Raw genomic sequence first — 22,609 nt, 5'->3', positions numbered from 1 at the left:
AATAAATAAATAAATAAATAAATAAATAAAATCTTTAAAAAAATACTTAGGGGCGCCTGGGTGGCTCAGTAGGTTAAACGACTGCCTTTGGCTCAGGTCATGATCCCGGAGTCCCGGGATCAAGTCCCGCATCAGGCTCCCTGCTCGGTGGGGAGTCTGCTTCTCCCTCTGACCCTCCTCCCTCTCATGCTCTCTGTCTCTCATTCTCTCTCTCTCAAATAAATAAATAAAATCTTAAAAAAAAAAAATCTCATTTGACCTTACACCTGTCTGCTTGCTTCCCATAAACCACCACCAAACCGTCGGCACACGTTCCTGTAAGGGGCCAGTTAGTAAATATTTTCTGTTTTGCAGGCCATCTAGGCTCTGTCACAACTACTCAACCAGTGAGGAGATTGCCATGCAGTGCAAAGGCGGCTAGAGACAATATCTAAACAAATAAAACTATTTGTGGGCACTGAAATTTGGATTTAACGTAACTGGGATGGGTCATGAAATAGTATTCTTCCTCTGACTTTTTCTTTTTTTTTGTTTTAAGATTTTATTTATTTGAGAGAGAGAACACGCAGGGGAGGGAGGGGCAGAGGGAGAGGGAGAAGCAGGCTCCCCACAGAGCAAGGAGCCCGATGCGGGGCTCGATGCCAGGACCCCGGGATCATCACCTGAGCCGAAGGCAGACGCTTAATGGACTGAGCCACCCGGGCGCCCTCTTCCTCTGACTTTTTCAATCACTTAAAAACATAAAAACTTTTGGGGCGCCTGGGTGGCTCAGTTGTTAAGCGTCTGCCTTCGGCTCAGGTCATGATCCCAGGGTCCTGGGATCGAGCCCCGCATCGGGCTCCCTGCTCAGCGGGAAGCCTGCTTCTCCCTCTTCCACTCCCCCTGCTTGTGTTCCCTCTCTCGCTGTATCTCTCGCTGTCAAATAAATAAATAAAATCTTTAAAAAAAAAAAAACATAAAAACTTTTTAGCTTGTAGGCTGTGCAAACGTAGGTGGCAAGCGGGGTATGGGCCGTGGCCACAACATGCCGCTCAGCCCTCAGCTTTGGCAAGCTTCTGAGATAGAAGGGATCTGCTCTTGGCGTGCAAAGACACTGGTTGGTTCATCTGTAATGATGGTTTTTAATTTTAGCACAATCTTTCAAATGTTTAAATGATCAGGTTTGATTCATTTAGTAAATAAATTTCTCATTACCTCCTTGCTTGGCCACAGAGAAATCTGCTATAGTTAAGAGCAGAATAATGGTTTTACTTTTAAAACCGCTTAGCCACGGTTACACATTGGCATGTTCTTTCAAATACTGATCTCCGCATTTCTGTGTCTATTTCGCATAGTGAGAAGCATCCCAGTCTTAGCTAGGGCTCTGTCGATGGAAAGATTTCATTTTATTTTATTTTTTAAAGATTTATTTATTTTAGAAAGAGAAAGAGCAAGCACGAGCCAGAGGAGCAGGGAGGAGCAGAGGGAGAGAGAGAGAATCTCAAGCAGACTTCGGGCTGAGCGGGGAGCCTGACACAGGGCTTGATCTCATGACCCTGAGATCATGACCTGAGTCGAAATCAAGAGTCAGCCGACTGAGCCACCCAGGTGTCCCAGAACAATTCTTATTCTGCCACATTAGAGCTCTCTGACTTTCGTGAATCACTTTACCTCATGAGAATTTTCATTTCTCAACTGTAAAATGGTTAGAATGCATTTTGCGAAACTATTAAGAAAAATAGGTAACACGTGTTCATGTAAACCATCCTCCCAGATTAACCAACACCGAGTAAGCATCTAGCATGTGCACATTAAAAACACCAGGAATATATGATACTTATCAATTTCTAGCTTGCTGTTTTCACTTACCACTATATTATAAGTACTTATGTGTCTCAGTGTTCTTTTAAAAAACATGATTTGAGGAGTGCCTGGGTGGCTCGGTTGGTTGAGCGTCTGACTCTTGGTTTTCGCTCAGGTCATGATCTCAGGGTCCTAAGATTGAGCACCACGTCGGGCTCTGCACTCAGTCTGCTTGAGACTCTTTCCCTCTCCCTCCCCTCTGCTCCTCCCACTGCCCCCCTCCTCCGCTTGCACACACTCTCTAAAATAAATATTTAAAAATTAATTAATTAAAACATGATTTGATGGTTGTATAACATATCGTTTAATGGGGGACCACAATTAAGTAATCCCTCCCCAACATTCGACATGAGATACTCTCTTTGCCATGCCGAATAGACAACCTTCATAAATAATTTGCCACATCCTTGATCATGTCTTAAGAGAGCTTCTAGAAGTGGAGTTTCCATATCAAAGGAGAGGACATATAACTATTAATACGGTCGAATAATTTCCCTGTGCTTCCTGGCCTCTTGTATCTCTTCTTTTGAAAATTGTTTCCAAGTCTTTTCTTATAAAAGATCTACCAAGTGCTCCTTTTCTCGTCAGGAGTAAGGTATCACAGGTTCTGAGTGTCTCCGGGGCGGTCTAGGTGCAGAGAGCAGAGGGGCTCGAGCACGACTCCCGGAGTCAGGCCGCCCAGCCAAGACCACTCAGGCTCCTTAATCTCCTGAAGCCCCAGCTCCCTCATCTGGGCTTCACGAGGCTGCTTTGGAAACTGAAACAGAACCCTAGACATCAAGCCCTTAGCATGACGCCTGACCGATATAGCAAGTGGTCAATAAACCTGAGCGGTCTTTATTATTACCAGTGCCCTCATTCCATCCCTTAAGGGGCAAAGGCAGATGTGGGCATGGGTTTGCATAAAAATAGACATCTGAGTTTCTAGGAAATGAAACTATAAGCAGTTGTTTCCTTTGTAACACAGTCCCCCCGGGGTTAACTCCTCATTAGACCTCAGGCACAAAATGAGCCATGGTGCCCACATTCAGATCTAGAAATCAGGATGGGTTCCCACTGAATGTACTCCATCATGGCTCATTTGGGTGACAAAATAATTTCAGAAAAAGGCCACTGATATCTTTTTCTGACTAATTTTCGGCATCCCTAATAGCTCACACTGCTCGCAAAGAACCTGAACACATATTCTGTGACTTGAGCCTCATGGTGGCCCTGGAAAGCACCTGGAGAGGTATTAGAATGTTCTGCCTCGACAGAGAAGGTGAGGCCGGGTACTCAGGCTCCTCGCAGTCCCTAGGCCTTGACCGTTAGCTTTAAGTATCGGTCTTCCCAGTTTTAGCATAGGTCTGGTTAGGTCAGTTTCTCCAGACTCCCTCACCATTGATCTCTGATCATCCTTGATATCTGCTCAAATCCCTCAGCCCCTCCCATCCTCCAGGTGATAGCTGATCTCCTTGGCCTGCTTGCAGCGAGAATCCTGTCAAGTCGGTTTATCCAGAAGCCACCCCAACCCCTGATGTTTCACCTTAGTCATTTTCCATCCACCGACCCCCACCCTGCTCCTTGGCTATAAATCCCCACGAGTCCCTTCCGTGCAAGCAACAGAATCCAGTACTCTACCGAGGCTTCTTTTCCCCAAAAACATAGGATGGACAAATTAGATCCATAGAAGCAATTTCCCCAATTCGAACATCTGTTCCTCCTCACTACAGATCGCATTAACTCTGGCAGGAAGCTGGACAGCGCAAGCGTTGATTATTCTGAATTTGAGTAATACTGCCATGATTAATCTGGATTATGAAATATCAATCACAAAGAAGTCCCCCCCCCCCCCCCCCGCAAATAACCAAACTACAAATTCTTAAACATCTCTCTTGCCAGCTGGTTTCAGTTCTTCCCACCAAGAGGACAGAGAACAATTTTTTAGGGAATCTCTTGGCTGTTCTTACCATTTTTAGTCTTCTTCCACAAAGAAATATAGAAGTCTGGTTGAAGAGAGCAGAGCAGGAAAGATGTCAAGATCAGCCTGAGATGGATCCAATAGCTTCAACTAAGATAAAGAGAAAACACCGCATTTTACATTTCAAAGAGGTTAAAGGACTGTACCAAAACACACTGGGAACTTGCTCAAAAATGTGCTCTTGAAAACAGCCATTAATAGTATTTACTTCCTCAAAGTTATGTAAACTAGAGATATACTCCAGAAAACCATCTCTAGTACTGTTAAACATCTGACTTTATCTTCAGAGAATTGACATTCTAGACTACCAAAATTTTCCTTTAGGTTAAAAAAAATTATTTTATTATTATTATTATTATTATTTATTATTATTATTATTATTTGGCATATGATTTGGATTCCCTCTCCTCTCCTCCCCACTCCCTGAGAATGGCTCACACACATAATTAGTTAAACTACCCAAATTTGTCCCCGGGGTGGAAAAATACCTTTCTGGGTTGCATGGAGTGACTCTATGTCTGGAGTCTTCGGAGATGAAGAGATGGTGCTCAGGAAGTATGGAGTCTCAGAGACTCCAGGCTACCAGCCCGAGGGTTTCCCAGTGCGAAGACAAGGTTGGGGGGTGGAGGGGAGGAGCATGACTGTTAAAACCACCCCAGACAGGAGGTTTGCAGAAGCACCAGGTTCCTCTTATTTCTACCACCCTAACTGGGGCGATGTCTTGTCTAAGTCCGAACAACCCGGTAGGCTGACCTTCCATTTTTTTTTAATGGGCGACTTTCGCAACCTCAGCTCTATGGACCTTTTTGGGGAGATAATTCTGTGTCGCCTTGTACGATGTTGAGCAGCATCCCTGACCTCTCCCCACGAAATGCCAGAAACACTGCCCTTCCAGTTGTGACAACCACAGATGTCTCCAGACATTGCAAAATATCCCCTGGGGGGCCGAAGCGCCCCAGGTTGAGAGCCACGGTTCTATAGATATCGAGAGACAGGCCTAAATTGACCTTGCTCTGTCTTTGCCACCCCCCCTTTCTGAAAGGGCCCCTTTGGTTTGTAAGCAGTAGCAGAGCTTCCAGCTGGTTGACTCACTTCAGTAAAAAAGGTCAGCTGCACTTGTAGTCTGGTGTCACATAAAGCCTTGCTTCTCGAAGTGGGGTCTTCGCGAGAACTGTTCCCTTTCTTCACTGACAATTGGGTCCTTTCGCAGGGAGAGGCAAAATATCGGTAGTTATGTTTAAAGGTCTTGAGTCCATCTCGACGACCTGAAGAGAATTTGAAAAATGCAGGTTGGCGTGGGGAGATGAGTTGATAAGGATCAGGGTTAATATACTGAAAAGTCACCAGTGCCCTGGATCAGCTGAAAAACGACTAGATGCAATAAAAATAGAGATCTTTCTGGGGGCGTTGTTACGAGCCAGGCACTGTTTTAACTGCTTTGTATGTATTAACTCGTCAAATACTAAAAAAAAAAAAAAAAGAAGAAGGAAAGAAAGAAAAAAGAGGTAAACATACACACACACATATATATATATATATATATATATTTTTTTTTTTTTTTTTTTTTTTACAAGTACTGGAATTGGGACACCTGGGTGGCTCAGTCGTTAAGCATCTGCCTTCGGCTCAGGTCATGATCCCAGGGTCCTGGGATCGAGCCCCGCATCGGGCTCCCTGCTCAGCGGGGAGTCTGCTTCTCCCTCTGCCCCTCGCCCTTGCTTGTGCTGTTTCTTCTTCTTTTTTTTTTTTTAAAGATTTTATTTATTTATTTGTTTGACAGAGAGAGACACAGCGAGAGCAGGAACACAAGCAGGGGGAGTGGGACAGGGAGAAGCAGGCTTCCCGCTGAGCAGGGAGCCCGATGCAGGGCTCGATCCCAGGACCCTGGGATCATGACCTGAGCCGAAGGCAGACGCTTAACGACTGAGCCACCCAGGCGCCCCTGTTTCTTCTAATAAATAAATAAAATCTTAAAAAAAAAAAAAGTACTGGAATTGACGCACATACCAGGTAAGTGATAGTTACACAGGCAGGAAACATCAAATACCTTCTTATCAGACCAAATTGCTATGCAAACATTATGTACAAATCGGTCATTGTCTCACATATAAACAATGACCGATCCAGAGTGGCAATAGAAGAGATCCCATTGAAAACAGTAACAAAAATATGAACTACTTGGGAAGAAAACCGGCACAGAACGTTCAGGAACAAGGGAGGTGGGGAGGAAGGCAGGAGACTAGAATGCTCTACCTCGCGGGCTGCAGGCTTTCCACCTGCCCCCAGGTCCACTCTGCACGCCTTTCCATCCTGCTCTGTGTCCCGGGAGGCTGAGCTATATGAACTTCATCAACTGGTTGGTGCTAAAGGCTGCTTGGTGGGTTTAGCCAACGTGGAAAGGGGTCAGGGTATTTATCCCCGTGGCTCCCTCCCTTTGCAAGGCTGGGGGTAGGGCTGAAACCCTCTAATGATGCTCTCGTCAGGTGATGCTCTCCTTAAGACCACTCTTCCCCAATTCTACTGATTGTTCCTTCCCCTTGCCTTTGGAGGCCTGGGGTTGTGAAGACCTGCCCTGAAGTGCCCTACTCACCTGATTTCCCTGAATCCTGTCCAAACTGTCTTTAAAAGAAATCGGAGGGGGAGACGAACCATGAGAGACGATGGACTCTGAAAAACAAACTGAGGGTTCTGGGGCGGGGTGGGGGTGGGAGGATGGGTTAGCCTGGTGATGGGTATTGAGGAGGGCGCGTTCTGCATGGAGCACTGGGTGTTATGCACAAACAATGAATCATGGAACACTACATCAAAAACTAATGATGTGATGTATGGTGATTAACATAACATAATAAAAAAAATTAAAAAAAAAAGATTGGGAGGTCAGTTCCTTACTACGGTATCTACAAATTTATATGTGTTTTTGTTTGTTTGTTTTATTTTTTCCTCAGTGCACCCATTTCTGTAACTAGAAAATAAATTCACTTTTTAGTAGGAAAAAAAAAAAAGGCACTTTGCTAAATTCATCAATTTCTTTCTTTGAGCGTGCCACCTGTTGCCGGCCAGGACCCAGGAGTTGGTGAAGGAGATGTAAATAAATGAAGAGAAGTAAGTCACCGTTAGGGCTAGAGTCCACAACACTGTAAAAAATGGAAATCTTGTTTAAATTGATTTATAAATGCTGTGCAACCCCAACCAAATACCAATAGGATTCCACGAGTAACTTGCCAGATTGACTCTAAACGGGGAGGCATTTTGGAAATCAGTTGGGCATTTTTCTTTATCCCAAAGATTAGGGTTATCTCCTAAAATAATGACACCTACGAGGATGAACAATAACCCCATAATATCTTAATGTTGATTTTGTATTCAAATTTGCCCAGTTTGTCCCCCAGTGTCATCTCCTTTCATAGAGAAAATATTTGTTATAGAAACAAGGCACTGGATCTGACTGGGTTAAGACCACATGTGAGGGGGCACCTGGGTGGCTCAGTCGGTTGAGCGTCTGCCTTTGGCTCGGGTCGTGATCTCGGGGTCCTGGGATCGAGCCCCATGTGGGGCTCTCTGCTCAGCGGGGAGTAGGCCTCTCCCTCTCTCTCTGATCCTCTTCCGCTTGTGCTCTCTCTCTCTCTCTGTCTCAAATAAATAAATAAAATCCTTAAAAAAAAAAAAAGAAAAGACCACATGTGAGAATAGCCAGGTAACTTCTAAATGGAAAAGTACCAAAGGGAGGATTTCGCTTCCAGATCTATAAATGCATTATAACGATGCATTGCCTACGGCACAGTCCCAGCACGTCAATGAAAGAGAGGAGATACCAGAATTAAGCAAAGGCACATATGGGACATTAGTTTAAAGTCCCATCAATGACAAAAGAAATTATTAAAATAATGTTGGGCAGCTGGCTTAAAGTTTAGAAAAAATTCAGTTATAGTCTTACCTCGTTTCTTACACCAAAATTAATTTCAGATGGTTCAAAAATTTAAATGTAAGACCTTGAACATTAAAAGTACCAGAAGAAATCATAGAGAGATATTTTTACAATCTTAAAGTGAGAAAGCTGTTCCACATATGAAGACAACAACAACAAACAAAAACCCAACAGCAACAACCTCAGAGTCTGAAAGGAAACACTGAAATAAATATTTGACTACATAAAAATAAATCTACTCTCTCATCTGCCAGGGAGGCTTTGTGATCAGTAAAGACACATCCAGGTTTCATATGGTAAGATACTGAGAAATGATGATGCTCTGTACGTGGCGTATTGATTATGCTTTCTTGTCTTGTTATTGATCTTCGATTCGTATCTCCTAGCTCCCCAATGATACTGCAGACCCCGAGAGTTAGGAATGCGATGTCCCCAGCATCCTGTCCCCAGCGGGTACTGAAGAAATCAAGCTTCATGATGAGAAAGATGAAAGTGATCTTGAAAACAAGAACAATTCGATCAGTTAGGTTAATCTTGAGAGGAAGATGGTTACACAGATTAATCAATTGAAGTGACCAGTCATCTGATGAGTTTCACTAGCTGTTTAAATTAACCAGTTTGGTCAAGTGCCACTTGTCTAGTAGTCAAGCATAAAGAAAGCCTATTTTTTTTTTTTTATTCAAAAGATCCTAAGTCCTCCTTAAATCAATGTAGTGAATTCAGTAGCAGAATGGTTATTGACTTTCTAATAATGGATAATGTCATTCTACTTTAACTTCAATTATATCAGTGGCCTGGTTGTTTAAATAAAATCTTCCTTTTTCTGCCCAACTTGATCTTGAAAACTTTCCGCTCTATAGAAGAGCAGAAGGAATTACACGACCCAGCCTGGAGGCCTGCTGCCTGAGTGCAAAAGTTGTTAAGAGTGTACCCCGTTGGTTTTCTCTCTTTGTGGATATATGTGTATGTATTTGTTTTCTTAATCATTTGAAAGTTGCAAACAACATGACATTGTACCCTAAGCAAGTAAGCCTGTATCTCCTAAAATAAGGATGACAACTAAGAGTTAACAATAATCCCATAATCCTATCTCATGTTGATTCTATATTCACATGTCTCCAATGTGTCCCCAAACCATCCTTTATTAGCTTTTTCTTTTTTTTCCTGATGCAGGAGACACTCAAGTGTTCACACAGTGAGTTTGGTTATGTCTCTGTAAACTTTTCACACTCTTTCCTTATACAAAACCTTTTTTTTTAAATGGATGTCACCCCCAAAGGTGACTTTAAGCTCTGTGACAAAAACGTTCTCCTGAATGGCAGACCTGTATTTCCAGTTATGTGCTGGACAGTTTCATATATACAAAGAGGGACAAATTCTTCTAGAACAAAGCCCTAAGATTTTGAAACATTAAGGTGTAAAAGCTGGAAAAAAGTTTTTTTTTTTTTTACATAAACTAAAAAAAAAAAGAACACTGCCATTTAAAAGCTACAAGAATTTTCTATCTCCTTAGAGATAGAGGCAGCAAAATTTGTTATATTCTTTTCTTTTGGGTTTCTTCTCTCTTTCTCCCCCACTCCCACCCCCACCCGTTCCTCTCTCTGAAAACATTTTGGGTTTTTTTGGTTTTGGTTTTTTGGGGTTTTTTTTAAAGGTTTTATTTATTTATTTGAGAGAGGGAGAGCACAAGCAGGGGGAGGGGCAGAGGGAGAAGCAGACCCCCACTGAGCACGGAGCCTGATGTGGAGCTCAATCCCAGGACCCCAAGACCATGACCCTGAGACCACAACCCCAGCCGAAATCAAGAGTTGGACGCCCAGCCGACTAGAACCACCCAGGTGCCCCTGAGAACATTCTGAATGGGGCTTTTAGTTGGGCAAATATAAGGCAAGGCCTTTTTTTTTTTTAAAGATTTTTTATTTATTTGACAGAGAGAGACATAGCGAGAGAGAGAACACAAGCAGGGGGAATGGGAGAGGGAGAAGCAAGCTTCCCGCGGAGCAGGGAGCCCGATGCAGGGCTCGATCCCAGGACCCTGGGACCATGACCTGAGCCGAAGGCAGACACTTAATGACTGAGCCACCCAGGTGCCCCATAAGGCAAGGCCTTTAACTTTTTCTTGACTTTTAACAGAAAATACATAGTCATGAGGCAAGAACTTATGTATAGAAAACAGAAAAAGAAAGAACAAAAGGAAGGAAGGAAGGAAGGAAGGAAAGAAGGGAGATAGACTGTTGGGACTCTTAGGCAAATATAAAGGACTTCTGGGGGCGCCTGGGTGGCTCAGTCGGTTAAGCGTCTGCCTTTGGCTCAGGTCGTGATCTCAGGGTCCTGGAATCAAGCCCTGCGTCGGGGTCCCTGCTCCGCGGGAAGCCTGCTTCTCCCTCTCCCACTCCCCCTGCTTGTGTTCCATCTCTCGCTGTGTCTCTCTGTCAAATAAATAAATGAAATCTTTAAAAAAAAAAAAACATATATATATATAAAGGACTTCTGTTTTGTATTTTAATAGATAGTATACATTTATGTGGTATAGAATTTTTATAAATAGGGAGAAATTGTGCTTGGGGTCCCCAAGACCACCCCAGGTTTAACGATTCATGAGGAAGATTCACGGGACTCAGCATATAGTTTACCCACAGCTATGATTCTTTATAGTGAAAGGACACAAACCAAAATCAGTAAAGAGAAAAGGTGCATGGGGCAATGACCAGAGGAAGCCAGGCATAAGCTTCCAGAATCTTCTCCCAGGGAAGGCCCACAGGAAGCACTTAATTTCCCCAGCAACCAGTTGACAAGACACATGTAAAATGTTGTCTACCAGGGAAATTCATTTTAGAGACGAAGCACCCAGGGTTTTTTGTGGGGGACTGGCCATGTAGGCACCCTCTATCTAGCATGTGCCAAAATTCCAGGCTCCCGGACAGACAGCTGGTGTTCGACATACATCTTAGTGTTTACAAAAACAGTTGAGTTGCAGTGAGTCACTCTTATCAGTTCTGGGAATGGTGAGAAACCACTAGAAATCCCAGTCCCCAGATTCCAAAGGCCGACCTTCAAAGCTTTCTGAGGAGAGCTGTCTGCAGCCTGCCCTGTCGTCTCTTCTGTACGATACCGACAGACACCCATGCACAGATGGGTACGGAGGGAAAGATGGTCCACTCTCCTCGCTCACCATCCACCCAGTTCCATCCCACCCCCACCCCCGTCTCTACAAGGAACCATTGTCTGTGGTTTATCCTTACTTGTCTTTCCCAGGTTTCTTTATATCTGCAGACCCACTGGCCTCGGGGAGTGAAGGACCAGAACTTTCCCAGGCCCCAGAAGCCAGCCCGTCTGTCGGAAGCGGCCTCGGCTTTCTGATTAGCCTAGCTACTTTTTTGGCGAAATGTTTTTCTTTTTCTAGGTCACACAAAGGATTTTCCTGACCTCCCTTTGTGTATCTGTAGACCTTGCCCTCCTTTGCAGAAAGAACCGAGTCCTCCCGCATGTCACGAAACAGAAACCGGATGCCCCTGGCTCCAGCCCGAGCACCGACAGAACGTCGGCTCGGCATCAGGAAACGTTGCAGGCCACTGCATTCTCTCTGCTGATGAACCACCCTGAAGCCCTTTCAAAACCCCTGGGCCAGGCAGAAACCTCGGAGTTGGCCTTTGAACAAGAGCCTGCCTTCTCCCCGGGTGGCCGGGCTCCTGAATAAAGCTCCTATTCCTTGCCGGTCAAAACTGGTCTCTTGAGTGATGGCCTTTCCGGACGAAGGCCAGCCGAACTTGGGCTGGGTCACAGTACACTTTGTTAGCAAATACTTTGTTCCTCTCTTGCTTTTTCCATTCAGAGCTCTTCTACGCCTTCTGCCCCTGAGGATGTACAGGGAGCATCCTCCTGCTTTTCCCACAGCTAGAAAGCATCCCGCTTCTGGATATTCCCCAAGTTGTCTAACCATCTCTCTATCGACGGACATGTGGCTTGTTCCAGATCTTCGCTATTACAAGCAGTCATGCAACGACTAACCTTGAACTATGAAGGACCTTCTGCTGAAGAGTTCATTGTCGACTACCCCACAGGCTGAGTGACGACACACAGATGGCCACATTGTTGGCCCAGTCCCCTGCGGCTTCGTTAGCTCAAGAGAAATGAAGCAGTGAGAACAGGCCTCTCATTGGCTGGATGCCTCGTACTTGGTTTTCTAAGCCTGACTGTATTTTTTCCTTTTTGGTGGAAATAAAGAGGATCAGGCATGGCCCTTGGCGGGTCGTTACGGTTTCGTGCAGGGTTGCTAAATGTAGCAAATTGGTACAGACTTATACTAAACAATTATTTCTTGTTTATCTGAGATTCAAATTTAATTGGGTATCCTGGACTTTTATCTGGCAGCCCTGGTTTAGTGTCATATTTTTAATCTAGCGACTTAAACATTGCAAAACTCCTGGGATTAGGTCTCTGCCATTGAAAGCTGGCATCCAGCGCGGCAGCTGAGCAAGCACTCAGCTGGGGACAGAGCCCCATGTTGCAGTCCCTATCCTGCCGTTGGACTCCAACACGGACACCAGAGTAGTTCCGCACGAACTTTGCATCATACATCCTCTCCTAAAGCTGATGGGAACCTAAATTAAGTCCCTTTACACAAATTGCTCCAGTCCACCGAATGCTGAGTTCCCAGCACGGGGAAGTATGACGTCTTACGTTTCTCTGTGTGAGTTGCTTGCTTTGGGTGAGCACGCGAGCCAGGGGTAGGTATTAACCCCCACTCCCATTCGCCGATTTCTGCTGTTCCCACCCGCAGATGCTGGCCTTCAGGGTCTGCTGGATAAAAGGAAGAGACGACTTTAATGGCAAGCATCATGGTATTTTTATAACGAGTCTGAACTTTTTTTTTTTTATTCCCAAATGCCTTTTTATTCTCATCAATCAAGGAACTCAAAACTCCAAATTGGACTCGCCCGATTTCTACCAGAAACCTGCCACTTCAGGGCGCCTGGGTGGCTCAGTCGTTAAGCGTCTGCCTTCAGCTCAGGTCATGATCCCAGGGTCCTGGGATCGAGCCCCGCATCGGGCTCCTTGCTCGGCGGGAAGCCTGTTTCTCCCTTTCCCTCTCCCCCTGCTTGTGTTCCTGCTCTCGCTGTCTCTCTCTGTCAAATAAATAAAATCTTTAAAAAATAATAATAATAAAGAAAGAAAGAAAGAAAGAAACCTGTCAAGCAGTTTACAAACTTACTATACAAATGTAATAGAGTTAATTCTCCGGAGGCTTGGATAATTAATGAAGCATTTAGATATGAAGATAGCATGCGGAAAACAGCCACAACCAACATTTGCATTCCTTTTTTAAAAAATCAGTGACAATGACAAATGTCATATTAATACCTGAAAAGCAAATTATTTTTTTTAAAAGATTATTTATTTATTTATTTATTTGAGAGAGAGAGAGAGAGACAGAAACAGCATGAGAGGGGATAGGGTCAAAGGGAGAAGCAGGCTCCCCGCTGAGCCGGGAGCCCGATGCGGGACTCGATCCCAGGACTCCGGGATCATGATCTGAGCTGAAGGCAGTCGCTTAACCAACTGAGCCACCCAGGCGCCCAACAAATTATTTTAATACATCCTGAATGGAGTGCCATTTCCACGATGAGTCTGAACTTTTAACCCCTTCAGTTAGATAGAACCATGACCGTTTTCAAATAATATTCTTTTTTTTTTTTAAAGATTTTATTTATTTATTTGAGAGAGAGAGAATGAGATAAAGCATGAGGCGGGGGGAGGGTCAGAGGGAGAAGCAGACTCCCAGCCGAGCAGGGAGCCCAATGTGGGACTCGATCGTGGGACTCCAGGATCATGACCTGAGCCGAAGGCAGTCGCTTAACCGACTGAGCCACCCAGGCGCCCTCAAATAATATTCTTTGTTAGAAATTTGCAGATACTGTGAGCCGGCTCTCTGTGAGAGGCAGAAGCAGAACACAGCCTACAGAATTCATTGTAAAGCCCCAGTATCATCGTTAACCTTGTCTTTTGCTTCTCTCCCCCCACCCCATAAACTGAAATACCAAGTGCCTCTCTGCTTAGTCCTTTAAGTTTCATTTCACCTCGAAATGAAAGTGTTCTGAAGATGCCCTCGACAGGATATGCAAATTCGTATAACAAAACCCTTCCTTCGCATCAAGGGCTGGTCCCCAGTAAGTATTAGTGTTCACCAGATGACTCCAAAGGGTCAGATGCTTTGAAAAAAGGCCCCAGATGCAAATAATGGCGTAGATGATGTGGTTAAAAAGAGAAAAGGCTATTTATGGATGTAATGGTCTCCAGGCAGTTGTCTGTCTCGTCATCTGGTTTCCAAAGCCCCAAGAGCGGATTTGTTAGTAGCGAGGCACAGTGGAAAGACACTCGCTTGGGATTTGAGGGACAGGGCTATCTCATAAAAAACGTTAACTCGCATCCACACATTCCTTCACCCTGTTGATGATTCCGTTGAGTTAGAAGCACTATCATTCACAACACTTGAGATGTTGCTGCGAAGGTATTTGGTGGATGCGATTAACCTTTAAATAATCAGTTAATTTTAAGCAAAGGAGATTGCCCTTGATAACGTGGGTGGGCCTCATCAAATTAGTTGAAGGCCTTAAAAGCAAAAACTGATTTCCCACAGGACAAGGAATTCCGCCCTAAGACTGTAACACAGAAATCCTACTTGACTTTCCAGCCTGTGGTCTGCCCTACAGAATTCAGATTTGAAAAAGTAACCATGATTTCATTGACTTTTTATTGTTCTTTACCTAACCAATGATATTGAAAAAAATGGTGTCAAATAAAACTACTTCAATTATTTTTCTCTTGGTTCTAGCTTCCTTCCTACTTATTAAAGGAGAGTCTCATATTAATAAAACCATTGGAAATTACTTAGATACTAAGCAGTGTGTGTTGAACCCCTTATTACAAATGATTAAGCACTATTTTGTTTTAATATTTTTTGGTAATAACTATATTTTCACCAATGGAATGTTAATATAAGAGCATTATCTTATACTTTGTGTTCCTAAAAAACCAGCATTGTCTTTTTCTCTTCATAAAATCAAAGCATTAGAGGGGCGCCTGGGTGGCTCAGTCAGATAAGAGTCTGCCTTCAGCTCAGGTCATGATCCCAGGGTCCTGGGATGGGGCTCTGCTTTAGGCTCCCTGCTCAGTGGGGAGCCTGCTTCTCCCTCTCCTCCCTCTGTCCCTTCCCCCTCACCCATGTTCTCTCTCATGCTCTTTCAAATAAATAAATAAAATCTTTAAAAAATTTTAAAAATAAATAAAATAAAAGCATTAGAAATAACTCAAATACCCCAAGCAACTAAGTACCTGGCAATGATAGTTAAATGAACACAAATATCAGAAACTTCTATTCTAGGTACATTTGAATGGTTAACTGAATTGAAAACCATTATTCTCTCCAAATGTCCACAAAGCAGGCCTAACTTTTGGGTTGAATACAATAGTTACAATTATGCACAATGAAATGTGACTATAACTTATCGGAGTCAGAAGCATTTTTATTAAAGCAGGAAAGGATCTTCTCCTACATGACACACAGGGATCACTACCTCAGCAAGGGCCAGGCAACAATTTCATTGTTGTTGTTGTTGTTATTGTTTTTTAAAAATATTTTATTTATTTATTTGTCAGAGAGAGAGAGCACAAGCAGGGGGAGCAGCAGAGGGAGATGGAGAAGCAGACTCCCCACTGAGCAGGGAGCCTGACGCGGGGCTCGCTCGACCCCAGGACCCCGGGATCATGACCTGAGCTGAAGGCAGACGTTTAACCAACAGAGCCACCCAGGTGCCCCAATTTCATTGTTTTTTAAATTGAGATATAATTGACATATAACATTAGTTTTACGTGTTACAACGTGATGATTTGATATTTGTATATATTGAGAAACGATCACCACAATAAGTCTACTTAACCTCCCCCACCACACACAGCTACAAATTTTTTTAAATCAATTTCATTTTAACCAGTATTTTTTCGAAGCCCCTTAGGTGGTTCCAATATGCAACCAAGAAAACTTAGCCTTGCAGAGTAGTTCTCAAACTTTGGTGTATTGAACCCCGTGGCTGCCCCTCCTCCCCGTGCATGCCACAGCCCCGTACCCAGAGCTTCTGATACAATACGGCTGGATGGGGTCTGAGAATTTGCCTTTTTCCTAAGTTCCCCAGTGACGCAGATGCTGCTCATCCAGGACCAAACTTTGAGAACTGTCCTACAAAATTACCATTATCTGAAAACCACCCATGACCCAGTGCCGTTATCTTGAATCTCCCCATGTTGGTATGACTCTGAAAAAGGACCAGGCAATGATGGGAGTGCAATTGGGACTTTCTGGAAGAAAGAAGGTGAACAACCAAATCTACAGAAGCAAGCATCCAGGTTGATGGAAGTTAGCACAGCATACTTTGTGCTTTTCCTCACTGCCCTGAGGCTTAATGATAAAGTGCACCTTCCTCATACAGTGGTTAGTCATCAGAGGTTGCCTGGGTTCCAGCAAACATCTCTGGTTGAGGCAGCAAGAGGTCCTGTTTCTTCTAAGGAACTGTGTGGTCTTACTGAGCCAGTCACTTCATCCCTTTGAGCCTTAACTTAGTTTCCTCACCCGTAAAATGGGAGGGGACTCATTTGGTCTTGAATGTTCCATCTCACTCCAAAATCCAATCAATTCCGTGACATTTGGCAAGAGAGGTGATGGAGTCTATGGTTTGAGCACGGAAGACTTTGGCCATTTCAGCACCCAGGAGTTCGATGGCCTTGGGCACCACCATTAGTCTTCGTGCTGGCCTCTCACAGCAGGGTGAAAAATCACCAAAGGGCCAGGAAACCCGCCACCTGCCCAGTGCACTGGAAACTCTGCTCTCCGGAGGTCACTTGAAGTCAGACTAAAATTCAATCACCTCTTTGACGTTTGCTCTGTTTTTTTTTGTTTTTTTTAAAGATGTTATTTATTTATTTGAGAGAGAGAGAATGAGAGACAGAGAGCATGAGAGGGAGGAGGGTCAGAGGGAGAAGCAGACTCCCTGCCGAGCAGGGAGCCCGATGCGGGACTCGATCCCGGGACTCCAGGATCATGACCTGAGCCGAAGGCAGTCGCTTAACCAACTGAGCCACCCAGGCACCCCGACGTTTGCTCTGTTTTAATCAGTTTCGTGATTAAAACAAAACCAAAAAACCCCACACCTCATGACCCATTCTGAGGCTGGAACCATTCCCAGAGGAAACTGAGAAAACAAATAACTTAGTGACTTACTCAAATCTCAGCCAACCCCTGCCAGATGTAGGGGTCAGTGTGTGTAGCCCTGCATCAAAAGGATAATGTCATTATTTCAGTATTAATTTCAAGTCCTACCCAAACAATGCCGCTTAATTTTTTAAGTGATTGATGATTGCCATTGCCTTATTCACTTTGTTCCAGAATGCTTTTTTTACTTGAAAATGGTCCAGAAGCCAGGATGGATCTACTCTGGAATTCTGACCTGAATGAATGTCAGGAAAGAGGATCAAGGAAGAAGGTCCTGGTTAAAATCCATCAGTGGTTCTCGACCAGGAGCAAGTTTGCCACCCCACCCCGCCTCCCGGGGAAAATGTGGCAATGTCTGGAGACATGCTTTTCATTGTTACATATGTTTGTGTGTGGCGGGGGGTCGGGGGGAGGCATTACTGCCTACGTCTCTTGGGTAGAGGCCCGGGAGGCTGCTAAACCTCCTAGAGCTCACAGGGCAGCCTCCACGGCAAAGGATGATCCCGCCCAAAATACCATTAGTGCTGAGGTTGAGAAACCCTGACACAATTCTCCTGGGGGGGAGCAAAAGCAAATGGCCAGAGGGACAAAGAGGAGGGAGCAGAGGGGATCTGTCCCCGGGGAGAGGCATCTGAGCCCAGGGAAAGGCTGGTCCTCATTAGCTCATCCAGCTTCCCTCCCTTTCCAAACTCAGCAGCTCCCCTCGTCCCCGTTTTCCTTCCTCACCTCAGGCCTTCCCTGCCCCCATTCTGAAATGCCTCCATCAGGGACCCTGAGACATTTCTTGGGGACAAAACTGGCTCTGGGGAAAATATGTGATAAACAGAAGAAGCTAGTAAATGTAGGAAAAAGTGCTTAACATCAGGAGCGCAGCAGAAATGGCAATTAAAACAATAAAGCAACTTAAAGCAGGTTTTTAACCTGGAAGAGATGTGCTCGCACTTTTTAAACAGGTGCACTTTTGTTCTATTTACATTTAATGCTGAGTGTGACTGCCTCGGTAGGCTCAAGAAAGAAATGATTCTGATTTCAGATTTTTTTTTTACACCATCAAACATACACAAAACCAAAGCAGGATATAGCAGAAAACAGGGAGGGGGAGAAAGCGTTGTGATCAGCTCTTTCTGACCACCCACCGCTGTGGCGGCCCTGGTCCCAAATAAATCACATCCAATCAAAATCCGTGGAAGCAAGTGGCATTTCTCAGATCGATTACAGTGCCTAACTTGTGTGCATACAACAAAACAGCTTCAAATGACCAGGGTCGTTCATGACTGCACCGATGCAAATTGGGAAGGAATTAGTGACTCATCAAAAACTAGTCTTCTTGTGCCATCTGGTTTTTCTCCGCACGCACTTTAATTCATAGGACGTTGTCTGTGAATCTTGTCTTCACCCAGTGTTGCCCTTTGAGGGCTCTGAATGCAGTCAGTGGGGGAAATGAACGCACCATTGCTGAGGACAGGGGTCTGTCCCCTTTTCAATACTAGGAGGCTGCTCAGTAGCCCAGGTCCTAAACAGAGGAGATTGTGGGGCTTGAAGAAATTTAGGGTTCGTTCCTTGGTCCCTCAGGTGAGTACCTGTCAGTGGCACTTCCTGAGTTCATTCTACAGCAAATATACATCAAAATGTGCCCCCCCGGGGAATCACCCTGATGGTTTTAAAGAGTGACACAAATTCAGCTTGAGTCATTTTTTTTTTCTGTGGTTCATAGTCTTGGCGTCAATGTAAGAAGGTACTGGATTTCATGCTCCCTGTCTAGGGTAAATCAGAGAATTATACATCCTCAGACACGGAGGGCCAAGTGTTCACAGATCCATGACCCCTCCTCAATGCTCAGAAGGGCCATGCCCATTAGTGAACCCTCGGGACAGTCTGCCCTGGGGTTTCTAAAGACCACTGACAGTGCCGAGGGCTGCTGTGCTAAGGAATGGCAGCCGGGTCTCAAATGCATTTTCTTTTCTTTTCTTTTCTTTTTTTTTTTTTTAAGATTTTATTCATTTGCGAGAGAGAGAATGAGAGAGAGCATGAGAGGGAGGAGGGTCAGAGGGAGAAGCAGACCCTCCACTGAGCAGGGAGCCCGATGCGGGACTTGATCCCGGGACTCCAGGATCATGACCCGAGCCGAAGGCAGTCGCTTAACCGACTGAGCCACCCAGGCGCCCTCAAATGCATTTTCTAAAAGTGCCTCCCTTTTTCCTCCTTTATTCGTGACTACAGCCCTTTGGCTTCTACAGTTACTTGACAAGTGGTTCACCTGATGGGTACGTAACTGTCTTGGCCTCTTTGGAACCACAACCTTTAGTTACTAGCTATTCCCACTAAATGTAGAAAGATAGCATAGCCTCCGAAGACTATAAAACCCCCTATTAAAGGGGACTTCAGCAATCATCTACCCTCTCATTTTTGCAGAGATACTCAGACTCAGAGTGGTGTAGACATTTTCCCAAGGTCACACAGCTTGCTAGTGGTATATCAGGAACCAGACTCTAGATTGCCACACTCCTGATTTAGGATACTGTCCACGGCATGCCATCTTTCGCTCTCCCAGTCTCTTTTTATCGCTCTTTTAAAATGTAAATGGAAAAATAAAAGAAAATGTAAAATGATTTCTGCTGGTTTTTCTTTTGCTCGTGGGACTCTGCCATTAGAACAGTGTAAACCGGGGCAGGGGCGGGGGCGGGGGCGGATGGCGAGGAGTAGGTGCGGGTGAGGATGGTGGCAGCGGAGGCCACGAACTGCATCATGGAGGTCTCCCGTGGCCAGGCAGAAAGCAGCGAGAAGCCCGAGGCCGAGGACACAACGTCCAAAGATGACTACTTTATTCCTATGCTCAGTTCGGCACTCACGAGGAGATGCTGAAAGATAAGGTGCGTGCCCTTAGATACCGAAACTCCATGTTTCACAACCCGCACCTCTTCAAGGACAAGGTGGTGCCGGATGTGGGCTCAGGCACAGGGATCCTCCGTATGTTGGCTGCCAAGGCTGGAGCCCGCAAGGTCACTGGGATCAAGTGTTCCAGTATCTCTGATTCTGCGGTGAAGATTGCTGAAGCCAGCAAATTAGACCACGTGGTGACCATCATCAAGGGGAAGGTGAAGGAGGTAGAGCGTCCATGGAGAACGTAGACATCAGCATCAGCAAGTGGATGGGCTATTGCCTCTCCGACGGGTCAATGCTCAACACCGTGCTCTGTGCCCGTGACAAGTGGTTGGCACCTGATGGCCCCATCTTCCTAGACCGAGCCACGCGGTACGTGACAGCCATTGAAGACTGGCAGTACAAAGATGACAAGAGCCACTGGTGGGAGAATGTATATGGCTTCCACGTGTCTTGCATCAAAGATGTGGCCATCAAGGAGCCCCTGGTGGATGTGGTGGACCCCATGTAGCTGCTACCCAAGGCCTGCCTCATAAAGGAGGTGGACATCTACACGGTCAAGGTGGAAGACCCGACCTCCACCTCCCCCTTCTGCCTGCAAGATGCGGGATGACGGCGTGCCCGCACCAGTGGCCTACTTCAACACCGAGGCCACCTGCTGTAGCAAGAGCACCAGCTTCTCCCCCAGCTCCGAGCCCCCCCGGCCCCGCCACGCTCCTGAAGCAGACTGTGTTCTGCGCGGAGGACCATCTGACAGCGAAGACAGGCGAGGAGATCTTTGGCGCCATTGGCATGGGGCCCAGTGCCGAGAATAATCACGACCTGGTCTTCACGGGCCAGCTGTGTGAGCTGTTCCGCTCCACCGACTACGGGACGCGCCGAGGGGGCACTGGCTTCTCCCACCCCGGCTGGGCTGGCCCTGTGTGGGCCCGGGGGCTCCCCCTTCCTCTCATTCCCTCCTTCAGAAGGGGTCCTAGGGGCCTGGGCTGGGGAGAGCACAACGTGGATGTGTTTTCTGTAACTGACATTCTCTTTTGGTTGCATTTACACCAATGAATCCTCAGCTGGGGATAAAAAAAAAAAGTATAAACTGCCCTGTTTATATTGGGCACCACTTTTGGTTGGCTTTATGCTGGGAAGGAGAATCGAATCGGGTTGCTGTGAATGGCCTTGATCATGGTCTCTTACTGTAGGCAGTTCTTCCCCGTCCCCCGTCACTTCTACAGCCACTGGAAATATTTTCAACACACAACCATTTGTTGCCACCAAACACTGCCGTGGACAGAGACGGTCACACGCCAGGACAACGTGCCCTTGGGTGAGGGGTGGTGCTTGTGAGTAGACCACACGGGCACACGGCTTGGTATCTAGAAAATGCATGAAAATCTTGCTGCTTCACATCTACTCACAACTCATTCAAAGAGAAGATTTAAGATGCCTGCTCTAAAGGTGAAAATAGTGTACAAAACACTCAGTTCTAAGCCCTGTACGGAGATCTCATTCAATCCTCATCACCTCCGGACAGAGGTACTATTATCCCATTTCTCATCTCTGGAAACTGAGGCACAAAAGGTGAAGCAACTCTCCCAAAGAGTTTTTGTTGTTGTTTTAACTGTACTAAGTGATGAAATCTGCTCCTGAGCATCATGTACTTTGCTCTCAGAGGGGAAAACAAGAGTTCAGAGACTACAGTAAAGCAAACCAATTCAGAACACAGCTCTGGAAAGCGAGGGCAGGGAGGTGGAGGGGCGTGTTCCTGGGCTACAGGGAAATAGATCAGCAAGGTGAAGATCTGGAGTAGAAAGGAGGGATTCTGTTTACTTCTCCACGCAATATCCGTGAACAATATGGTGACATGCTTCAGCCCTTAACTGCCATCTTCACTGGCCATCCTCACTCAAACATATCACGTACCAAATGCCCTATGCTGTCCTGCTTCAGTCGCTGCTGGAATACAGCCATCTGGTTCTGGAAAATTCTGCCATGAATTATCATCTATAATGGCAGTCCCTTCACAAAGCCCTTTCTGATCTCCCCAGCCCGATTCGATCCTCTGAACCCCTTAGTATTTCCTCTTTCCCTTTGACACTTAACCTGTCCACCCCGTAGGTCAGCTGGTAGATTTGCTAGGATCTGCCGAGATGAAATGAAGCACTTCCGAAGAGGGTGACAGCATTATTAGGTGTAATTGTGAAGTAGAAGTTTTTGGATTCCAGCTCTCCTTTCTTCCTCCCTTCTAGTACATTCCATCATGTTATGTCTTAAGCTGTGATCTTCTCTGGCAGGCTGTTTTAGTTCTTTGTATTTTACTCAAACTTTTGAGACAAAATGCTGCCCCTCTCAGCACCATCCACACTTTAAAGCCAAGCTTTAGCGGGAGAACGTAATTAGAAATTTACTTTGTCCCACAAGAGTAACTTAAAGCGTCACTGAAGAGGTAGTTGCTTTATGAGAGCAGGAACTCTTCTTGGTGCTTCTGAAATCAAAGCAGATGAAAAGCCTCAATGGGACCTACGTTGAAGCTTGGTCTGCTCTGATCTATGGACATTGAACATTACTACTTTAACGTGTTAAGTGCACTGTGCCATTTCCAATTTTATAGGCAACATCTAGAATTACCAACTTGGATATCTCATGCGGCACAGCTCTTACACTTTGGGACAAGGAGACTGCTGGTCAGTCCCGAAAGAAATACCTTCACAATGGAGAAGAAATGACTTCAATTAACTTCTGCCTTCTC

General features: G+C 45.4%; 1 protein-coding gene, 1 long non-coding RNA gene and 1 pseudogene across 2 annotated transcripts in view; 1 reads left to right on the top strand and 2 right to left on the bottom strand.

Moving 5' to 3' along the window:
- Positions 1 to 4,960, bottom strand: part of TLR7 (toll like receptor 7) — a 24,149-nt gene extending 19,189 nt beyond the window's left edge. The window contains exons 1-3 of the mRNA XM_035029709.1: positions 4,895 to 4,960; positions 4,291 to 4,381; positions 3,792 to 3,892 (exon numbers count right to left, since the gene is read on the bottom strand). Coding sequence (XP_034885600.1) covers positions 3,792 to 3,794 — 3 coding nt within the window. The 5' untranslated portion in view covers positions 3,795 to 3,892; positions 4,291 to 4,381; positions 4,895 to 4,960. The remainder of the gene's footprint in view (positions 1 to 3,791; positions 3,893 to 4,290; positions 4,382 to 4,894) is intronic.
- Positions 4,961 to 4,964: 4 nt separating this feature from the next.
- Positions 4,965 to 7,298, bottom strand: LOC118026717. Its single transcript, XR_004683663.1, has 3 exons — positions 6,849 to 7,298; positions 6,393 to 6,490; positions 4,965 to 5,067 (listed from the first exon to the last, which is right to left on the bottom strand). It is a non-coding gene; the product is annotated as an uncharacterized LOC118026717 (long non-coding RNA).
- A 12,406-nt stretch (positions 7,299 to 19,704) lies between these two features.
- Positions 19,705 to 21,311, top strand: LOC118026714 (annotated as a pseudogene).
- The last annotated feature ends 1,298 nt before the right edge of the window (positions 21,312 to 22,609 follow it).

This window comes from Mirounga leonina, unplaced genomic scaffold, assembly GCF_011800145.1.
Source record: "Mirounga leonina isolate KUSES-001 unplaced genomic scaffold, KU_Mleo_1.0 Mir_268, whole genome shotgun sequence".
Lineage (NCBI taxonomy): Eukaryota > Metazoa > Chordata > Mammalia > Carnivora > Phocidae > Mirounga > Mirounga leonina.
This window is presented reverse-complemented; position numbering and strand designations above follow the sequence as displayed.